This window comes from Labeo rohita, chromosome 8 (genome assembly GCF_022985175.1).
Source record: "Labeo rohita strain BAU-BD-2019 chromosome 8, IGBB_LRoh.1.0, whole genome shotgun sequence".
In the NCBI taxonomy this organism is placed as follows: domain Eukaryota; kingdom Metazoa; phylum Chordata; class Actinopteri; order Cypriniformes; family Cyprinidae; genus Labeo; species Labeo rohita.
The window spans coordinates 2,631,353-2,647,861 of record NC_066876.1 but is presented as its reverse complement, the minus strand read 5'-3'; the positions used below and the strand labels follow the sequence as shown (position 1 = coordinate 2,647,861).

Here is a 16,509-nt window from a genome sequence, read left to right as displayed (position 1 = left end):
TTGTTTACCTCATTAGTTTATCACTTGTGTGATACTGACAGTCTCCATTGAGACAAGAGTACACAGTGCTGAATGAGAATAAGCAATATCTCACTTCCTGATTAAACTTTTAGAGGGGATTTTCTAAGAATGAATTGATAGCATTGTTTATTTATACTCATTTTGTGTGCTAAATATATATATAAATCATATCAAACAACACAAAATGCTAAACTTCAATTTAAACAGCACAGTTATAGGTGAGTTTTTAATGCTAGGTTGTGCACTATAAGAAAAAAGATGGAAAATGGAAATTGAAAACTACTGTGTGTGTGCACTTGGATGGGCGAAATGCAGAGCACAAATTCTGAGTACACTATACTTGACCACACGTCACGTCCTTTCCTTTCCTTTTTCTTTTCCTTTTTAAAACATAACACAATGTAATGTGCAATTCAAAATATTTAAAAATAAATAAATATATAAATAAATAAACATCAGTGGTAATTTTATAGGGAAACTTCCTTCATATTAACACAGTATGTTACTGTTTTTGCAGACTTTTCTTAGAGTGTCACAGTCATCCTTCTTAACTAGCGTCTCAGAATTTACACTATCAGAAAAAAAGTGCAAAAATTATACCTTTACATGTACAAAGGCTGCACATTTAAAAGGGTAACCTTTTACTTTATCTACCCTAAAAGGTCCATATTAGTATCTTAAGAGTAGTAATATGGACTCTCAAGACCTTTGAACTTTTAGGGGTACATACAAATGTAAAGATATAAAGATGTCTCTTTAAGGATACTGCCCCACTGACAAACTATGTAGGTAGGGTACACCGGGTACAGTTGGTACAGGGGTACATTTGAAACACCTTAAATAACTTGCGTGCGCAAGCTATTAAATCTGTCAAATTTGCTTCGCACATGCGTATTAGCGTCCTCTTTGATCATGGGATATTTGAAGTACACCATTGAAGAACATTTTTTGTCTAAATGCTTCCATAACGAACCTTTAACATCTGAAGAACCTTTGTGTTTCACAAAAAGTTCTTTGTGGCGAAAGAAGGTTCTTCAGATTTTAAAAAGGTAAGAAAGAGATGGTTCTTTAAAGAACCTTTGACTGAATGGTTCTTTGTGGAACCAAAAATGGCTCTTCTATTGTATCACTGTGAAGAACCTTTTAAAGCACCTTTATTTTTAAGTGTACATGTGGTTCAAGGTGGTCAGCGGGGTACAGCTGAGACACAATCATTCATCATTTCTTTTGTATCATTTATTTATTATGTTTATTGTTATTATATATATTAGGTTATTGTTTGAATTTGATCGGTTGTATCATTGCAGTTTGCAATTGTTTAATGTTTTTTACTGTTTACTGTACTCAACTTTTCAACTGTTACTATTAAAATCATGAACTAAAATTAAATATTGTATCACTGTTTGCCATTACTGTACAATGTTTTACAAATTAACTACTTTTAACTAAACAAATAACCAAATAAAATACTGAATGGAAATAGAAACTGTTGAATTCTCATTTTTAAAGGTATTTTACATTTACAGTGAATTGGTTAAGCAGCTTTATAGAATTACGGATGGGTGTCTCAACTGTACTTACGTACTGTTACAACTGTACCCGACATGGGAACAGATGGAAAACAAAAAATCTTCCTGTGTTTATGAGCTAATTGTGGCAAATGTGACCTACTTATGGATGTTAATAATTATTAATATTTTAGTAGACAAGTAAAGGAAATGTCATATGAAAAATCACTTCTTTTCAGTCTCTAGTTTTGGTGTGGTAACGGAAAAAGCAAAAAGTGTACCAACTGTACCTGGTCTACCCTACCTCAAAAAGTACATTTTTACTCATTTTTCTTGAGTGTTTTGTCTCGTTTTATTTGCCCACTCCTAAAAATAAAGGTTCTTTATTGGCATCTGATTCCATGAAGGACCTTTAACATTCATAGACATTTCCACAGCACAGAAGGTTCTTTAAATTATGAAAATGTTCCACACAGAGAAAAATGATTCTTTTAAAAACTGGTTCTTTTATAAACAATTTTGTTTATAACAATCAATTACTGTTAAAACAATGTTCAGATCATCATTAAACTTTTTTTCTATCACAATGCTGATCAAGCAAGATTTGTGCTTGTTGTTATGTGCTGGAGCTGCCGCTGTTACATAAACTATGACTTGGTGCCACTCACTCAAGATTTTATAAGGCATCAACATACATTTCCTACAATATTTATATTATAATTTGTACCGACACTTTAAAATATATAACATTTATACAAAATGTATATGATATTATACAATATTTAGATAATAATTTGTACCACCACTTTAAAAAAAAATACATCCAGCAGTGATAGCTGACCTATGCTGGGTTTAATGATAGTGGACGTTGATCTTGGCAGCAGGCTCCAGTGCAGATTGTCTAGCAATAAACATGACAGTCCTCATATACAGCAGGAAATGAGGTGTAATCATATCTGTCTTTAAAAATCATTACATATTTTATGGCTTTTGAAGCAAAGAGCCCTTTTAGTGGCTGTCCGGAACTCTAACCCTTAAATTTTAACTTATTAAAATGATATTGAAATATTTTTTGCATTTTATTCCATTGTTGTTTTAATTTTTTTTTTTTTTTTTTTTGAAGTGAAGTTCAAAGGTATATATTTATTTTATATTTTCTTTTTAAAAACATGTTCCACTTTTTTTTTTTTTTTTATGTCACTACGCGCAAACAGGCAGAACCTGATTTTACCGACAAGTACGACATGTTCCTGGATCAACATTTTTGTTGACCCTGGAACAACATTGTGATTAACCAATCAGATTTGAAAAATCAGTTTATAGTTTTTGTGAAGTTTAGGCTTACAATCAGTGTTTGGTGCTTGTACATCAGTGTCATTCATCTATTATTTCCTCTCATTTTAGGGATTACTCATGGTAAGGTTAGGTTTAGGTGTAGGGATGTGGTCAAGATTAAATTTTTGGATTAAAATGTTGTTCCAGGGTCAACAAAATATGTTTACCCAGGAACACATCTAACTCAGCAAAATCAGGACGTGCACCGAAACAGTGTATATTTTAGTCCATTGGCTAAGACTGATTTTAACTGCACCCCTACATTTATGATCAGGAAATATTTATGTGTCACTCTCTCTCTCTCATAGCTACATGGTGAGTAGATGGGCCCTATCATTGGAGGAAAATGTTTTCAAAAATCTGAAAAATCTGTGTGTAACTTTAAAGAATGTCACTACCAAACACCATTTTTCTAAACATTTTGGTAGTGACATCATTGTTTTTTGAGGGTTATCCCATTACATTGTACCGCAGCAGTGATGGTATGTTTCGGTAGTGACAAGGCAGCACATAATCTTTTATTTGGGAGGAGAAATAAACAAAGTTTTAGTACTGTTATGCAAATTTGTAATATTTTAGTATGCTTTAGTAGTGTTTAGTATGCGAGTTAAACTTCTGTAATGTTTGCTACCGAACATTGGTGTCACTATCAAAAATATTTCTGTCATGACCGAAACATGGGATGTTTTGTCAAAAATAAAGTATACTGAATTATCACCTAAGATGTTATGATAGTGTTTGGTTCAGTGTATATTCAAACTAATGAATCTTTAATTTTGAAATCAGTATGATCAACTTTTTACCTAAAAATTAATTCAAAATACAACAAATCTCATAAATCACACTTGAAATATTGTTACAATTGCAATTGTTATTGATTTACCTCTGAAAACGTTTCATTTAAAATAGAAAACAATATGTTTACGAGGAAGATGTAAGCAAAATTAATATGTCAGCATAACCCTTCTTATTATTTTTATTAATTACCTTGTTTCGGAAGTGACAAATTTGGTGAGAGGAAATATATTCCAAAACTTTCAGATATGAGAATTAACTGCACAATTACTAGAAATGTGTACTTTGTATATTATACAATTGTCATACATACAAAATTTGTGGAAAAAGACATTTCTTTCAAGACGTTTCCAACTCTGACTTTAAACCATGGCCCATATATGCACACAAATGCTCATATTTATGTAAGCATCCAAATCCTATTTTTTACCTGTTGGGAGATTAAATGAGATTTAAAAAAAAATAATATTAAAAAAAATCCCATTTACTGGCATTGCAGGAAAGACCAAAGCCATATCTAGAGACCAGAATATCGTATAGACTTAGTGGATAGACTCTTTTTACTTGAACAATAAGACAGTAAGAAAGACAATAAGTAAGATTTACTTTTTAAAAAAAAAAAAAAAAAAACTTAACATGAATCTATTATACGCACTCATAAGCCACCTTCCTTTATTGTAATCAATTAATTGGCCATTAAGCTTAAAAATATCCGGATCTGTTTGAATAATACATATAATATTTTGTTGATAACAATGCCTGTGTTATCTAGGTAGGATAGGCTGCTCTGACACAATGCTGATTGTTCTGGTTGTGCATCCGAGTGGCAGTGGCAATTTACACAATATTTGATCCATTTACATGAATTTCCATCATATGAAGGGCATTTCCAGCTGCTAAGTCAGTAAAAAGTTTGAAAAGCCGGACTGGGCTTTTCTGAAGGAAAAAAGAAACAGCACAACATACAGGCTGTGTCTCAAATGACTTACTATACAATACCACTTTGTACTCTACCATATGAAATATATAAAGTTATTTTTTTTTATTAAGTATAAAAGCCCCTCCCCCTCCAATACATAATTAAAGCTGCAACAGTTTCACTATTTTCCACTGGTTTTTCCAGCACATGCAACATTCGGGCATTTTAAAAGTGCGCTTCTACATTTTGGATTTTTTCCACAATTAATCCACATCCAAAGCTTATACCTAAGGATCACTTATTTAAGAACGCTCATTTACAGACCTTAACATTCAAAAGTCACGTATGGTTGTGACATGGTTATTAAAGTGCTTAAAAAAAAAAAGTTGGAAAAAAAAAACAAAGTATGATCTTACTGTGGGCTGTGTTCCAGTAGCAGCCTGAGTGAGGGTAAGTCCCCTTTAGCTGCAGCATAATGAACAGGCAATGCCCCCGTATCCGTGGCAACAGTAGGATCCCCTTCCCCACTTTTCAGCAGCCAATCAATGATCTCATGATGGCTGAAGCGAGAAGCCAGATGCAAAACAGTGGCCCCTGAGCTGTCCTTATCCTGTAAACAACACAGCACATAATAAATAACACACAATATATTTAAACTACAATAACATTCAGCTGGAATACAGAAAAATAATTCAATGGTAAATTTTTACATTATCCAACAGTAGTTTGCATGCTACATGTTGTAAAGCAATGATGAAGAACATGGGTGTATTTTAACAAATTTATCTGATAAGATTAATTTGTTTAATCTTTTTCAGTACATATGTTGACCCAGAGTCTCTGCTGGATCATATTTAACTGGCCAAAGTTTTTTGTAGTCATTCAACTTGCAGTGCAGGTATGAAACACAATAATGTAATGTGAAGCCCTGCTGTAGACGTCGCGCTCCCCATTGATGGCAGAGATAACTTCCACTACTGCATGTGCACAGAAGGAAAAAAAGGACAACAGCAAGAGCTCCAGTTACTTTTTCATTACAACAAACACATTTTTGAAGTGATGAGGTGAGGTGCACCACTGGACCTAATGACTGGGTAGACAGATAATATTAATGTTACTTTTACAGTACATTTTACATTTTATTGCGTTTTTATTTCATTTTATTCAAATATTATTCAAACATTTATCAAAACAAAGTTCTAGTGAATCTGCAGAATTATTTTATAGAATTATTTTTTATTATTATTATTATCTTTTGTATTATTAAGTATTTAGCTATAATACCAAACAACAACAAAAAAAAGTGTTTATCTGTTTTCTGTTCCTTTTTTTACCTTATTTCTGACTTCAGATCGTGCTTTAACTAATTAAAGACTTACTGTAAATCTGCTTTATTTCGAACAGAAAATGCTTCACCAGCTGACAATGATATATGATCTATATTTACAATCTCATGACTCTCATGGCTACATCCAAAGAGTGTTTAGGCTGACAAAAGCAGGCTGATATCATTTTCTGCAGCTTAGGCTCATTGGAAATACGTGCCTCCATATACATTTCTGCAAACCTGAGAAAAACGTACCTATATGAACCAATCACTGCAGTTTCCAGTTAAACTGAACGCTAGAGGCAGTAAAACATTTATTCCTTTTCACACATAGTATGATTTACACACAGAGTTTTGATTAATAAAGCCAAATTTTCAGACGATTACTACTGCTGAATATTATATTATGGTTTTAAAACAATTTTAACGTCCTGCGCGATTTGAAAATTGATACTTTTGAACATTGTCGTCACATATACAGCTTCATATACATGAGTTTTCGAACTCAGTCAGTTTGCTCAGTAGCTCACGCGATACGGTGTTGCACTTGGGTGATAAAGAGCTCCGGTTTGAACCCCGTGAAACTACAGTTTGACAAAACAGTTCAAATCTGTATGAGGAAGTAAAAATGGCACGGCTGCATCACAAAATGCATTTTTAAATTAGTTTTGCATTTGTTAACACTATCGGTTAGGTTTAGGGTTGGGTTGGTGTAGGGAGACAGAGCATTAACCTTTAGCAAAATGCCCCGGATATTTGAATTCTGAACAGCTGCAATACGTACCTCAGGCAGCATAATAAAAACACATGCCTGTACCAACGCAATAAAAATGTGCCAAGGTCACGTATTGAACATGTGTTTTAGCACCACTCTCTGGACATTTCACTTTGAAACTGCCGCGAAACATGCAGTAAGGTACGTAATTACGGTGTTGCAGAAATGTATGAAGAGGCACGTATTTCTAATGAGCCTGGGTTGATTTTCTGTGAATAGCCTGAATAACAATGCAGAATCTCAGTGAAATTCATTTAGTGAAAATCTGAATTTAGTGATAGTTTTATTTAATCTTACAATGTAGTATGTAGCAACATCTTGTTATTTTGTAGACTTGCATTTCAAGGAAATGATACAAGGTAACCCTTGTGAAAGAAGCACATTTTAGCATACTTTTAAAAACAGTATTTATTACATAAATAACACACTTTAAAAGGGTATACTTATGTGTGAACTGAATGAGACTTTTAATTACATTTTATTTGCAATGAAATTGTATTATATGAAATCTATTAGACATTTGTACACGTAATATCATAATTCTACTGTCATTGAAATATGGTTATTGAAAGAAATAAGAAATAAGTGTACTGCCTAATGTACTGACACGCATGTTTGTAACTAAAACACACTTTACGTAATATAGAATAACACACTACAGTTAAAATTATAATCAAATATTTTACAAGAGCTTCAGTATGTCAGTAAACAGATCAAAATAAGTGTACTTCTTTAAAGAATGGCAAAAGATTATTAAAATAACGATTTAGAATGTGCTTTAGGGTATGACTTCTAATTTTACATTATTAGTGCACTTTTAAATGTGTGTTAAGAAACACAGTCATGGATTATTTCAGTAATTATCTGCAAATGCATCTGAGAACAGGCTTTCCTGAAAACAACAATTGGATAAAAGCACAAAATGTCATTCTACTGAAATATTTTCTTCTTGTTGTGCATGGGCATGGTAGAACAGTCTGCTTTTAGCACCAAACGTATACATTATATTCACTGCATGAATCACACACTTGACTCCAGCAGGACGTTATTATCCACAGCATGGGTCAAGCGGCTAAACTGAAGTCACACTCTTAATAAGACCTCGAGAATACCGTTGAGTAAATTCTCTGACGATGAGACTGAAGGTTAAATGAGTGTTATAAGGATCTGCTGCTAATCAGATGAGATTTCTTAGCATATGAGGCCATGATGACTAGGCCATGAAATCAGTTTATGCCTCAGTGCTTCCAGTGTCTGTCTCCATTACACTTCATTACACTGGTTTATTAATGTTTTGTCAGGTAAAAGACACAACATCTTAATGATTTTAAAAGCCAAATAAAGCATGACAGCAGGGTCATCCCTAATGAGGGGAAAGACCATACTTTTTGATGGTCCCTTTTGAACATTATGTTGACAATAAGTATCATTGCATCTACAAGTCAAGTATTAGTAGTCTGTCTGCATAATATTTCCTAACTCTTCATTGTGATGGTCTCCCAGCAGACATTCTATTGGCTATAAGTAACTTTGCGAGTATGTGTCAACTTATTCTAACTCTAACCCTACCAGTCTACTGATGCTCTATTAACACTCCAATAAGAGTTAGTAGATATGTAGGTGCAATATTACTTATAGTCAACAGAATGTGTTAAAGAGACCATCAAAACAAAGTGAAACTGAAATAAAATGTCAATAACATTATACACCAACACAGTACTTAAATGCCTATTTTCGACAGAAAAATATCTTGATCCATGTCTAACTCCATGAAATTATAAAAACAACTGAACTTTTAGCCAATTTAATATGTTGCAAATCTATGCTATGCTAAAGAGAATACCTTAAGTTATTAAGCATTTTTGCGACAAAAGTCTACATGGTTTTTGGCTTTTTTTACTGTGATTAAGATAATTATCTGAATATATTTGTTTGTTTGTTTTTCATAAAATAAGCACGTATTAACATGGCATAGCTCCAGTGTGGGTACAAGAACAGTGTATATGTTATAAAAAGCAAATATTCATTGAAATTAGCCAGACATTTCATACCATTTGCTGTGTTGTTTCTTACATCCTTCCTTTCTCACAAACATTCTAATGGTTTCCAATACAAATAACATTACAACCCACATAAACCATCAATTTTTAACCATTAAAACCATTAAAAATGTCTGTGGTGTGTTGTGGGACATATTCCATTAGGTCCAAGTTTCCATTAAAACCAATACATGTCTTATTATAACCAGTAAAACCATTACCATTTGTGATGGTGTCAATTATTATTTTTTTTTTTTTTCAGGAGGGATCATTCAAAATGCATTTTCCACTGAACCATACTTATGTGTAGTCTAATAAATGTCTGGAGATGTGTTGCTACTATTATTGCTATTGTAACTCTGTTTACACGGACACTGTTACTCTTGAAAGAGTTCGTAAAGATACTCACGGCCGCTCGACATCCTCCATGCGTCACGAGCCACTGTAGGCAGCTCAGGTTGCCAGTGGCCGCGGCGTCATGCGCAGGACTTGCACCGTTTCTCGCCAGGCTGTTCGCCGGTAAACCCGCTTCCTCAACCAAATACCGCAGACAGGTGAGCTTCCCCGCTCGAGCGGCATGGTGTACGGGAGTCGCTCCCAGCACATCTTTCACATCGCTGTTGAGTACTTTCTCCGCTAACTGTACTTTCAGAGTTTGTACATCCCCTTGCCTCGCTGCGAGAAGTGTCCTCTCAACCACCATGATGATGCAGCGCCTCCAAACAAATGACTACTAGCGCACCATTAAGCGTCAGTTAACAGAAGTCCACACTACAGAAAGCGTATTCCGCGCAGCCTCCGGTCAGAGAGTTACTTTGTTCTGTCCATCCCTCTTTGTTTGACTCACCAGACCATCGACCTATATCTAAGAAATATATTCAGATGATCTATTATTACTCATTATATGGCATTTAAACAAAAAAAATACCTCCATTTACCGCGTAGCTGTTACCTAAAGAAAACCAGCCAACCATTTCGTTACGTTCTTCCTAGGCGTCTTTGAAAGTGTCCATTGGCTATACTGATCTCGTCTACACACACACAGTAAATACCTAACTAAACACACTGACTAACAAAACGATAACGCCGCAAACCCAATGTGTCCGCTTTAGTTGAAGTATATGGCCTGTTGTCAAACGGTTCGTTCAGAAGTCTTGAGGGACTGAACTTGTGAATAATCCATTAAGGGGAGGAGAACGGTAACATATTGGCCCCACTTAAATCGGCTCAGATGTTAAAGGGACAGCGCGTCATGATGACGTTGTTTAAGTTGTACGAGTAGGGTTTTCTTGTCTGGCAGCTTAATTGTTTTCGGAAACAAGGTTATTCGTTTATGCATATATTTGACTGTTTCATTTATGTTTCTTAAATCTAGGCTACATGATTATTGATTTGCAAAAGAGAGCCGGTTAGAAAGTTATTTTTCTCTACTTTGCTCATGCATAAAATAATGCAATAGAAAATACAGATTGTGAACTCTATGTCTTTATAGCTCATCTGTATTCGATGTTAATGTTCGTATATTTTTTGAACAGGCAGGTGCAACCTGTTGATTGTATTACCCCAAAGGCCCTACCCTATATTACCAATAGATGGCAGGCTCGCACAATATGTGTATATCACAGGTGGCCAGAATTTTGCTCCAACTTGCCTCAACACACCTGCCGGGAAGTTTCTAGTATGTCTAGTACAGGGGTGGCGAACGTCAGTCCTGGAGAGGCGCAGCCCTGCATAGTTTTGCTTCAACCCTAATCAAACACACCTGAACAAGCTAATAAAGGTCTGAAGGGTTACCAGAAAGCAACAGGCAGGTGAGTTTTAATTAGAGTTGGAGCTGAACTCTGCAGGGATGCGGCTCTGCAGGACCGGAGTTCGCCACCCCTGGCCTAGTAAGAGCTTGATTAGCTGGTTCAGGTGTGTCTAATTGGGGTTGGAGCTAAATTTTGCAGGACACCGGCCCTCCAGGACCGAGTTTGGGCACCCCTGGTGTATATCACCTGTAGCGTCTTAGTAATGAGTCTGAGCATCAGTTTTTATGATATTTACTCCATCGGATCAGTTGTTGTGTTGATCTGATTGTAAGTCAATGAAAAATAATATTCGCTAATCGGCAGCATTCTAGACCCTTAGGGGGTACATGTCTCCCTGAGATTTGGCCAAAGGCCACCAGTGATATAGATCTATTGTTGTTGGAAATATTATTTTAAATAATTCATGATGTTATTATTTAGCAATTCGCTGTGTTATATGCACATTTTAAACATCTCTGTTTGTTTTAATCTTAATATGGAATCATTAAATCTCAAACAATTGTTAAATTGATTTACCTTTCAGATTAACCAATGTGATTGTGATTCTGTTATTTGATTTGACCTAAATTCTCAAAATGCATCAGTTTACATAGGATGTATGGTTTAATATGGTACGTTGGTGCCAGCTTTTCACATTTAGCCTATACATTAATACATTAATAGCCTACTCTTGTCCGAGGTATAGTGTTTGTCCTACAGTATATCGGCTGATTTATCATTAGCCTGTACATTCTAAATTTTTGTCTCAATAGGCTATATCACATTTTAAAGTAAATACACGTTGCATCATCCGCTGTCCTCACTTATGCACTTCACATTAGCTGCGTCTCCTTTCGGGGGCTGCGTCCTTTGGAGGTCACATTTGTAGGGTGCATATACAGTAGTCAGCATCTGAAGTAGTTAAAAAAATCATCAAAGTTGTCCTTAGACAAGAACGGGTATTGTTTTGCTTTTAGGACTACTTTGATAAAAGGTTTTGATCCACTTAAAATGTTGACTACTGTATGTCATCAATGATGTTTTAAGGCAAATAAACGTAATAAAAATTATTGTTATGAGATGTAAAATACTGTAATTACTTTTTTTTTTTTACTTTGCAATTAAACAGTTACTTTTCTTAAAATAAAGCCCTGATGACGTATGCAGCCTTGAAATGCAACCTCAGAAAGTCGCAGTCTCCGAACTGAGACGCAGAGAGAATGCAATCGTTTTAAAGGCAATTTTTATTTGTTTGTTTGTTTGTCGAATATAGTGTAGGACCAGACGAGATTTGGACGAGAACCAAAATGTTTTAATGACGTTTACTTGGCGTTTGTTATAAATTCTGAAAACGCGTGAGAGAATCTAATTTGCCCAAGTGGAGTGACTTGAGGCTAGTTCATTTGCAATAATGTAGGCTACTTAGCTTTTGTTTCAGGAAATCAAGAAAACGCACACACAAGAAATTAAGAACTTCTTGTCTACTTCTAACGTTCTAGCCTTCTTTTTATGTAACCGAAACGCAACACCCCGTCGTCTCCATATGCGCAACAGCAATTGCTAGAGCAGGCGCGTGATTTATGCTGACATCTCCCATTTGGCGTCAGTCGCGTGCCTGACGCGTGCCATCCTCATCTATTTAACTATACCGGGAAGCACGAGCCAGGCTTATTAATGGATAATCCCTCAGGGGCTGTGCAAGACAAGTCTCACAGGACAGCTTAGATCTATGGTTGAGTGATCGTTTATTGTTGAGCGGTGTTTACAAAAAAGTCGAATACATACGTCATAATCCTGTTACTTTTGTCAGATTTGTTGCTTTCAATAAAGTATTTGTTTGTTTGTTTTTGATGTTTTATTGTAAAAGAGGAAAGTTGCATTTAGCTACGTTATTCTATCGGATTTTAAATTCAAATGTTTTAGAATTATATGAAGTATCGTGTAGATTAACTTTCTAACTCGGAATATTGTACAAAAATGGCAACCTGCAATTGTTAGTTTAAGAAGCTATTTCTGCCTGATGTAACCTTTATTTATTTTGCTGGTGTAAACTAATGTATTCAGTTTGATTTAGTGGTGATATTATTTTGTCTAGAGTAAAATCAGTGAAATGTGATAATAAACATAGCCTCTTTTTTGACAAATTAAACATTTATTAAACATTTTTGTGTGTATTTTCAGTTACGCATAGGCTATAACTTGTCACAATTAATTTCGAATACATATTTTAAATGTGGTGTTTCTGTGACCCCGGTTTTACTTATTCACTTTCATTTAACATCATGCTGTCAACATCTTTGTGTGGCCTATCAAAGATCTAGGTCACGAGCTTTGTCTCATCTTTGTCTAACGGATATATTCAAATTCCCCACGAATTACTCGTGTGAAAGTAGGCTACCAAGTGCAATTCAAACAGATAATCTAACGGTCATTTCCTGAAAGGAAGAGAGCATGGGAGCCTGGAAAATGTGGGATATAAACTGCACGCGTCGAGCGTGTGACAGTTATTCAAATTTCCCTCCAATTAGGCCAACCGAAACTCCATTGTAGTGGCCATCTGCTGTCAATCCCGCGTGGGACTGTTCCAACACAGTGTTTGAGCTCGTGCACAAAGAGTGGGAAAATCAGACAGTGCACTTTCGTATGCGCAGTCTGCACTTTGACACATATTAGTATGTATCACATGAATTACATTCTGATTACTACTAATCCAAGTTTATATTTATGAAGGATAGAACTATGGGCTGTTTCACGACAACTAGTGATTGAAAAGCTATGCAGTGCGTGCAACTTTTCATGAATGCACTGAACACTTTCTGTCTTTCTTTCTTTTTATTTTTTTTCTTTGATTTCGTTTCATTTTAACATTAACGCAAAGTGCCAGCGCGTCATGATGACGTTTAATAAAACAATATATGTATGTAGGATTATTATTTTTTATATATATCATTTTATATTGTATTATTATGTATTATTAAGTATACTTTTGTAGTACGTTTTTCTTCTCTGTCTCAGAATTCCTGCGCAGGTTGTTTATTTGTCGTTCCTTCACACATTGCGGGCTGCGCCCATCTGCCGCCCCTGCGCGCACGATTCATTAGCGCCGGTTTGATCAGCCGCAAGATACGTGAATTAATATAGACGACCTGTGTCAGTGTGTATGTGTATACATATGGCCTTCTTTATCTTTTATCGTTGTTAGTGTAGTAGTTGAACAGGTTTATATGTATATGGTTATACTACAGGTTATTGTGTGAATTTATTTTATATAATAGTTACCTTAAGGAGCCTGTATTTTAACCTTGCCTAGCTCTCATAAATCACTGGTGTATTTTTTCTGAGGAAAATTTTATTTAATTCTGCATTTATCACATGATGTTATCTGGCTGACAAAACATTTAACAGAGCCCTGAAAACAGCAACAGACCACAACTTCGTTGATGCGAAGATAAAGATTAATGTTACAGCAAAATATAAGGAAACAAGGAACCAGATAGGCTATATAGATCTAAATGAAATAAGACAACACAGAGGGATACAAAAGCACTTTATTTTGTGTGCATGTGTGTGATTTTTTTAATGAAGACTCAGAAGCCAGGTGTTAAAGTACCTTTATTTCGCATTCTCTGTTCACGCATGCCACACACACACACACACACACACGTTTGTTTTTATGAATTGTGGGGACTTTCCATAGACTTCTATAGTTTTTATACTGACCAAAAGATATTGTCTATCCCCTAACCCAACCCTAACCCTAAACCTAGCCCTCACAGAAAACATGTTTGCATCGTTACATTTTCAGATAAACACCATTTACTATTTTTAATAATTTTTTAACACTGCGGTCCCCACAATGTCAAAAATTCCAGGTTTTACTATCCTTGTGGGGACATTTGGTCCCCACAATGTAGCAAAAACAAGTACACACATACACACACTTGTGTGGTTACCATGTTTTATGGGGACTTTCCACTGACATAATGATTTTTTATCTTGTATATCTAAACCCAGCACACACACACACACACACACACACACACACATATTTGTTTTGTGAATTGTGGGGACTTTCCATAGACTTCTATAGTTTTTATACTGACCAAACGATATTGTCTATCCCCTAACCCAACCCTAACCCTAAACCCCCTTACAGAAAACCTGTTTGCAGGCCGGTCCCCACAATGTAAAGAAAATCAGGTTTTACTATCCTTGTGGGGACATTTGGTCCCCACAATGTAACAAGAACAAGTACACACACACACACACACATTTACTTACCTAAATGGGGACTTAAAAAGTGGTCGGGAAGTTCCGTGGTCAGGGAAAACACTGACTGATTTTCTGTGGCTGATTCTGGCAGATGACAGACAATTAATGACAATTTACTGTGTTTGATTGTAGAGTGCAATACTGGAGTAGCATTTTAGTGACTTCAACCAGTCGAGAGGTGGACTACACTACTCCCCTAAAACAACACTGACACCAATGCTGGAAACATCGCAGTTCACCAGCGCTCTTCGAGGTCTGAGAGAGCAAGAATTTAAAATTGCCACTTATTCTGAATTTCATTTACTTTTGTCTGCAATCAAACAATCATACCACGAATTTGTCTGTACAAACATCCACCAAATTCAGTGTACTTTAACTGTTCATATTGCTGTTGTTTTAAATTATGAATTTCTATAAAAGTAAATGCAATAAAGAAATGTATTTTAATATTACGGCCATACTGTAGTTACACTGAAAAAGTTAAGCATCATAACTGTATTACGTTTAGATGTAATTTTTTTTTTGTCCTACGAGCCACGACCTCTGCACTTAAACGCCCAGAAGTTACTCGCAGCATTTCTTAAGTTACAGTATGACATTCAATACGATTTACCTAGGCTTACGATGTTTTAGTTTATTTTGAAATAAACTAAAACAACATACAGTAAATTCTTAATACTACTAAGGGTGCTGTATTGATTCAACCGCAATCCAAGGATCCAGAACCCTTCTGACTTCTAATATCCTGTAAGTTACAGGCGGTCTCTTCAAAACACCGAAAGACCAGTTTTACACGGTTTTAAAATCTTAAAGGTGATAAACAGTTTTACATGCTGATTGGAGGAGAATTGTAAGTTTTATTGTTTTACTTTGAAACTGGATTGCAAATAATTTATGCTTAACATTCTACCATTCAGTCATTACTAACATAATTTTAAAATAATGTTATGATGTTTACCACTGTAATAATCACAGAATAAAATATCGTACATGATCCTGATAACATCACATCCATGCAGAAATGTTCAATCATGATAACGTTTAAATAAATCTGTGAGTAACGTGTTGGAATATTAAATGTTTCATAAGACATACATAAGACAACATTGTCACACAAGACATCGATGGTTTGTAACTTTGATTACGATTTGAGATTAGAATGATCATTGAAATCTGTCCATACGGTTCTGTTAATCGTTCATAGCATTATATAGCTACATTATGCATTATTTAGCAACAGAATATACAGTAACCAGTGTAGTATTTACAGTCGTTGGAAACTAAAGTTCATTTAGATGCTACGCGTGAAACAACTTTAAGTTATCTGACAAAGCATTTTATAATCAAGTGACAATCTAAAAACTGAAACAAAGATTAAAGTTCTGCAGTAGTGCAAGTTTTATCAACAAAATCTCTGCACTGAGAGGAAAAAACATTTACCCATGCAGTAACTTACCTGCTGTCAAATACGGCCACATTGTACAGGTTGTGCTGAAGCCTCTGGACGTGTTGTTAAAGCTCAGTCGTGTGCTTGCATTGGGCGCCCATGTAGTCAGAGAGCCTGCTCTCAAATGAAGAGGAAGCACGCGTTTTGTGGGCGTGGAGGGTGTCCGCCCTTTCTGAGCTCGACCTGCTATCAAACTCGTGTAAGTGTCTAACGCGAAAACTCAACAATGCAATCTAAGCACGCAATACTGTACAATTTAGCAGCTATTCCTATCATTGCGC

At 35.4% G+C, this 16,509-nt stretch overlaps 1 protein-coding gene across 10 annotated transcripts in view; it reads right to left on the bottom strand.

Annotated features, from left to right (window-relative positions):
- Positions 1–9,905, bottom strand: part of espn (espin) — a 69,996-nt gene extending 60,091 nt beyond the window's left edge. For 8 of the 10 annotated variants that reach the window (XM_051116397.1, XM_051116400.1, XM_051116401.1 and 5 more), the window contains exons 1-2: positions 9,129–9,905; positions 4,995–5,188 (exon numbers count right to left, since the gene is read on the bottom strand). In XM_051116397.1, coding sequence (XP_050972354.1) covers positions 4,995–5,188; positions 9,129–9,422 — 488 coding nt within the window. In that variant the 5' untranslated portion in view covers positions 9,423–9,905. Of the gene's footprint in view, positions 1–4,994; positions 5,189–9,128 lie in introns of those variants that run through there. The other 2 variants (XM_051116398.1, XM_051116405.1) reach the window with 2 other exon arrangements.
- Positions 9,906–16,509: the final 6,604 nt, after the last annotated feature.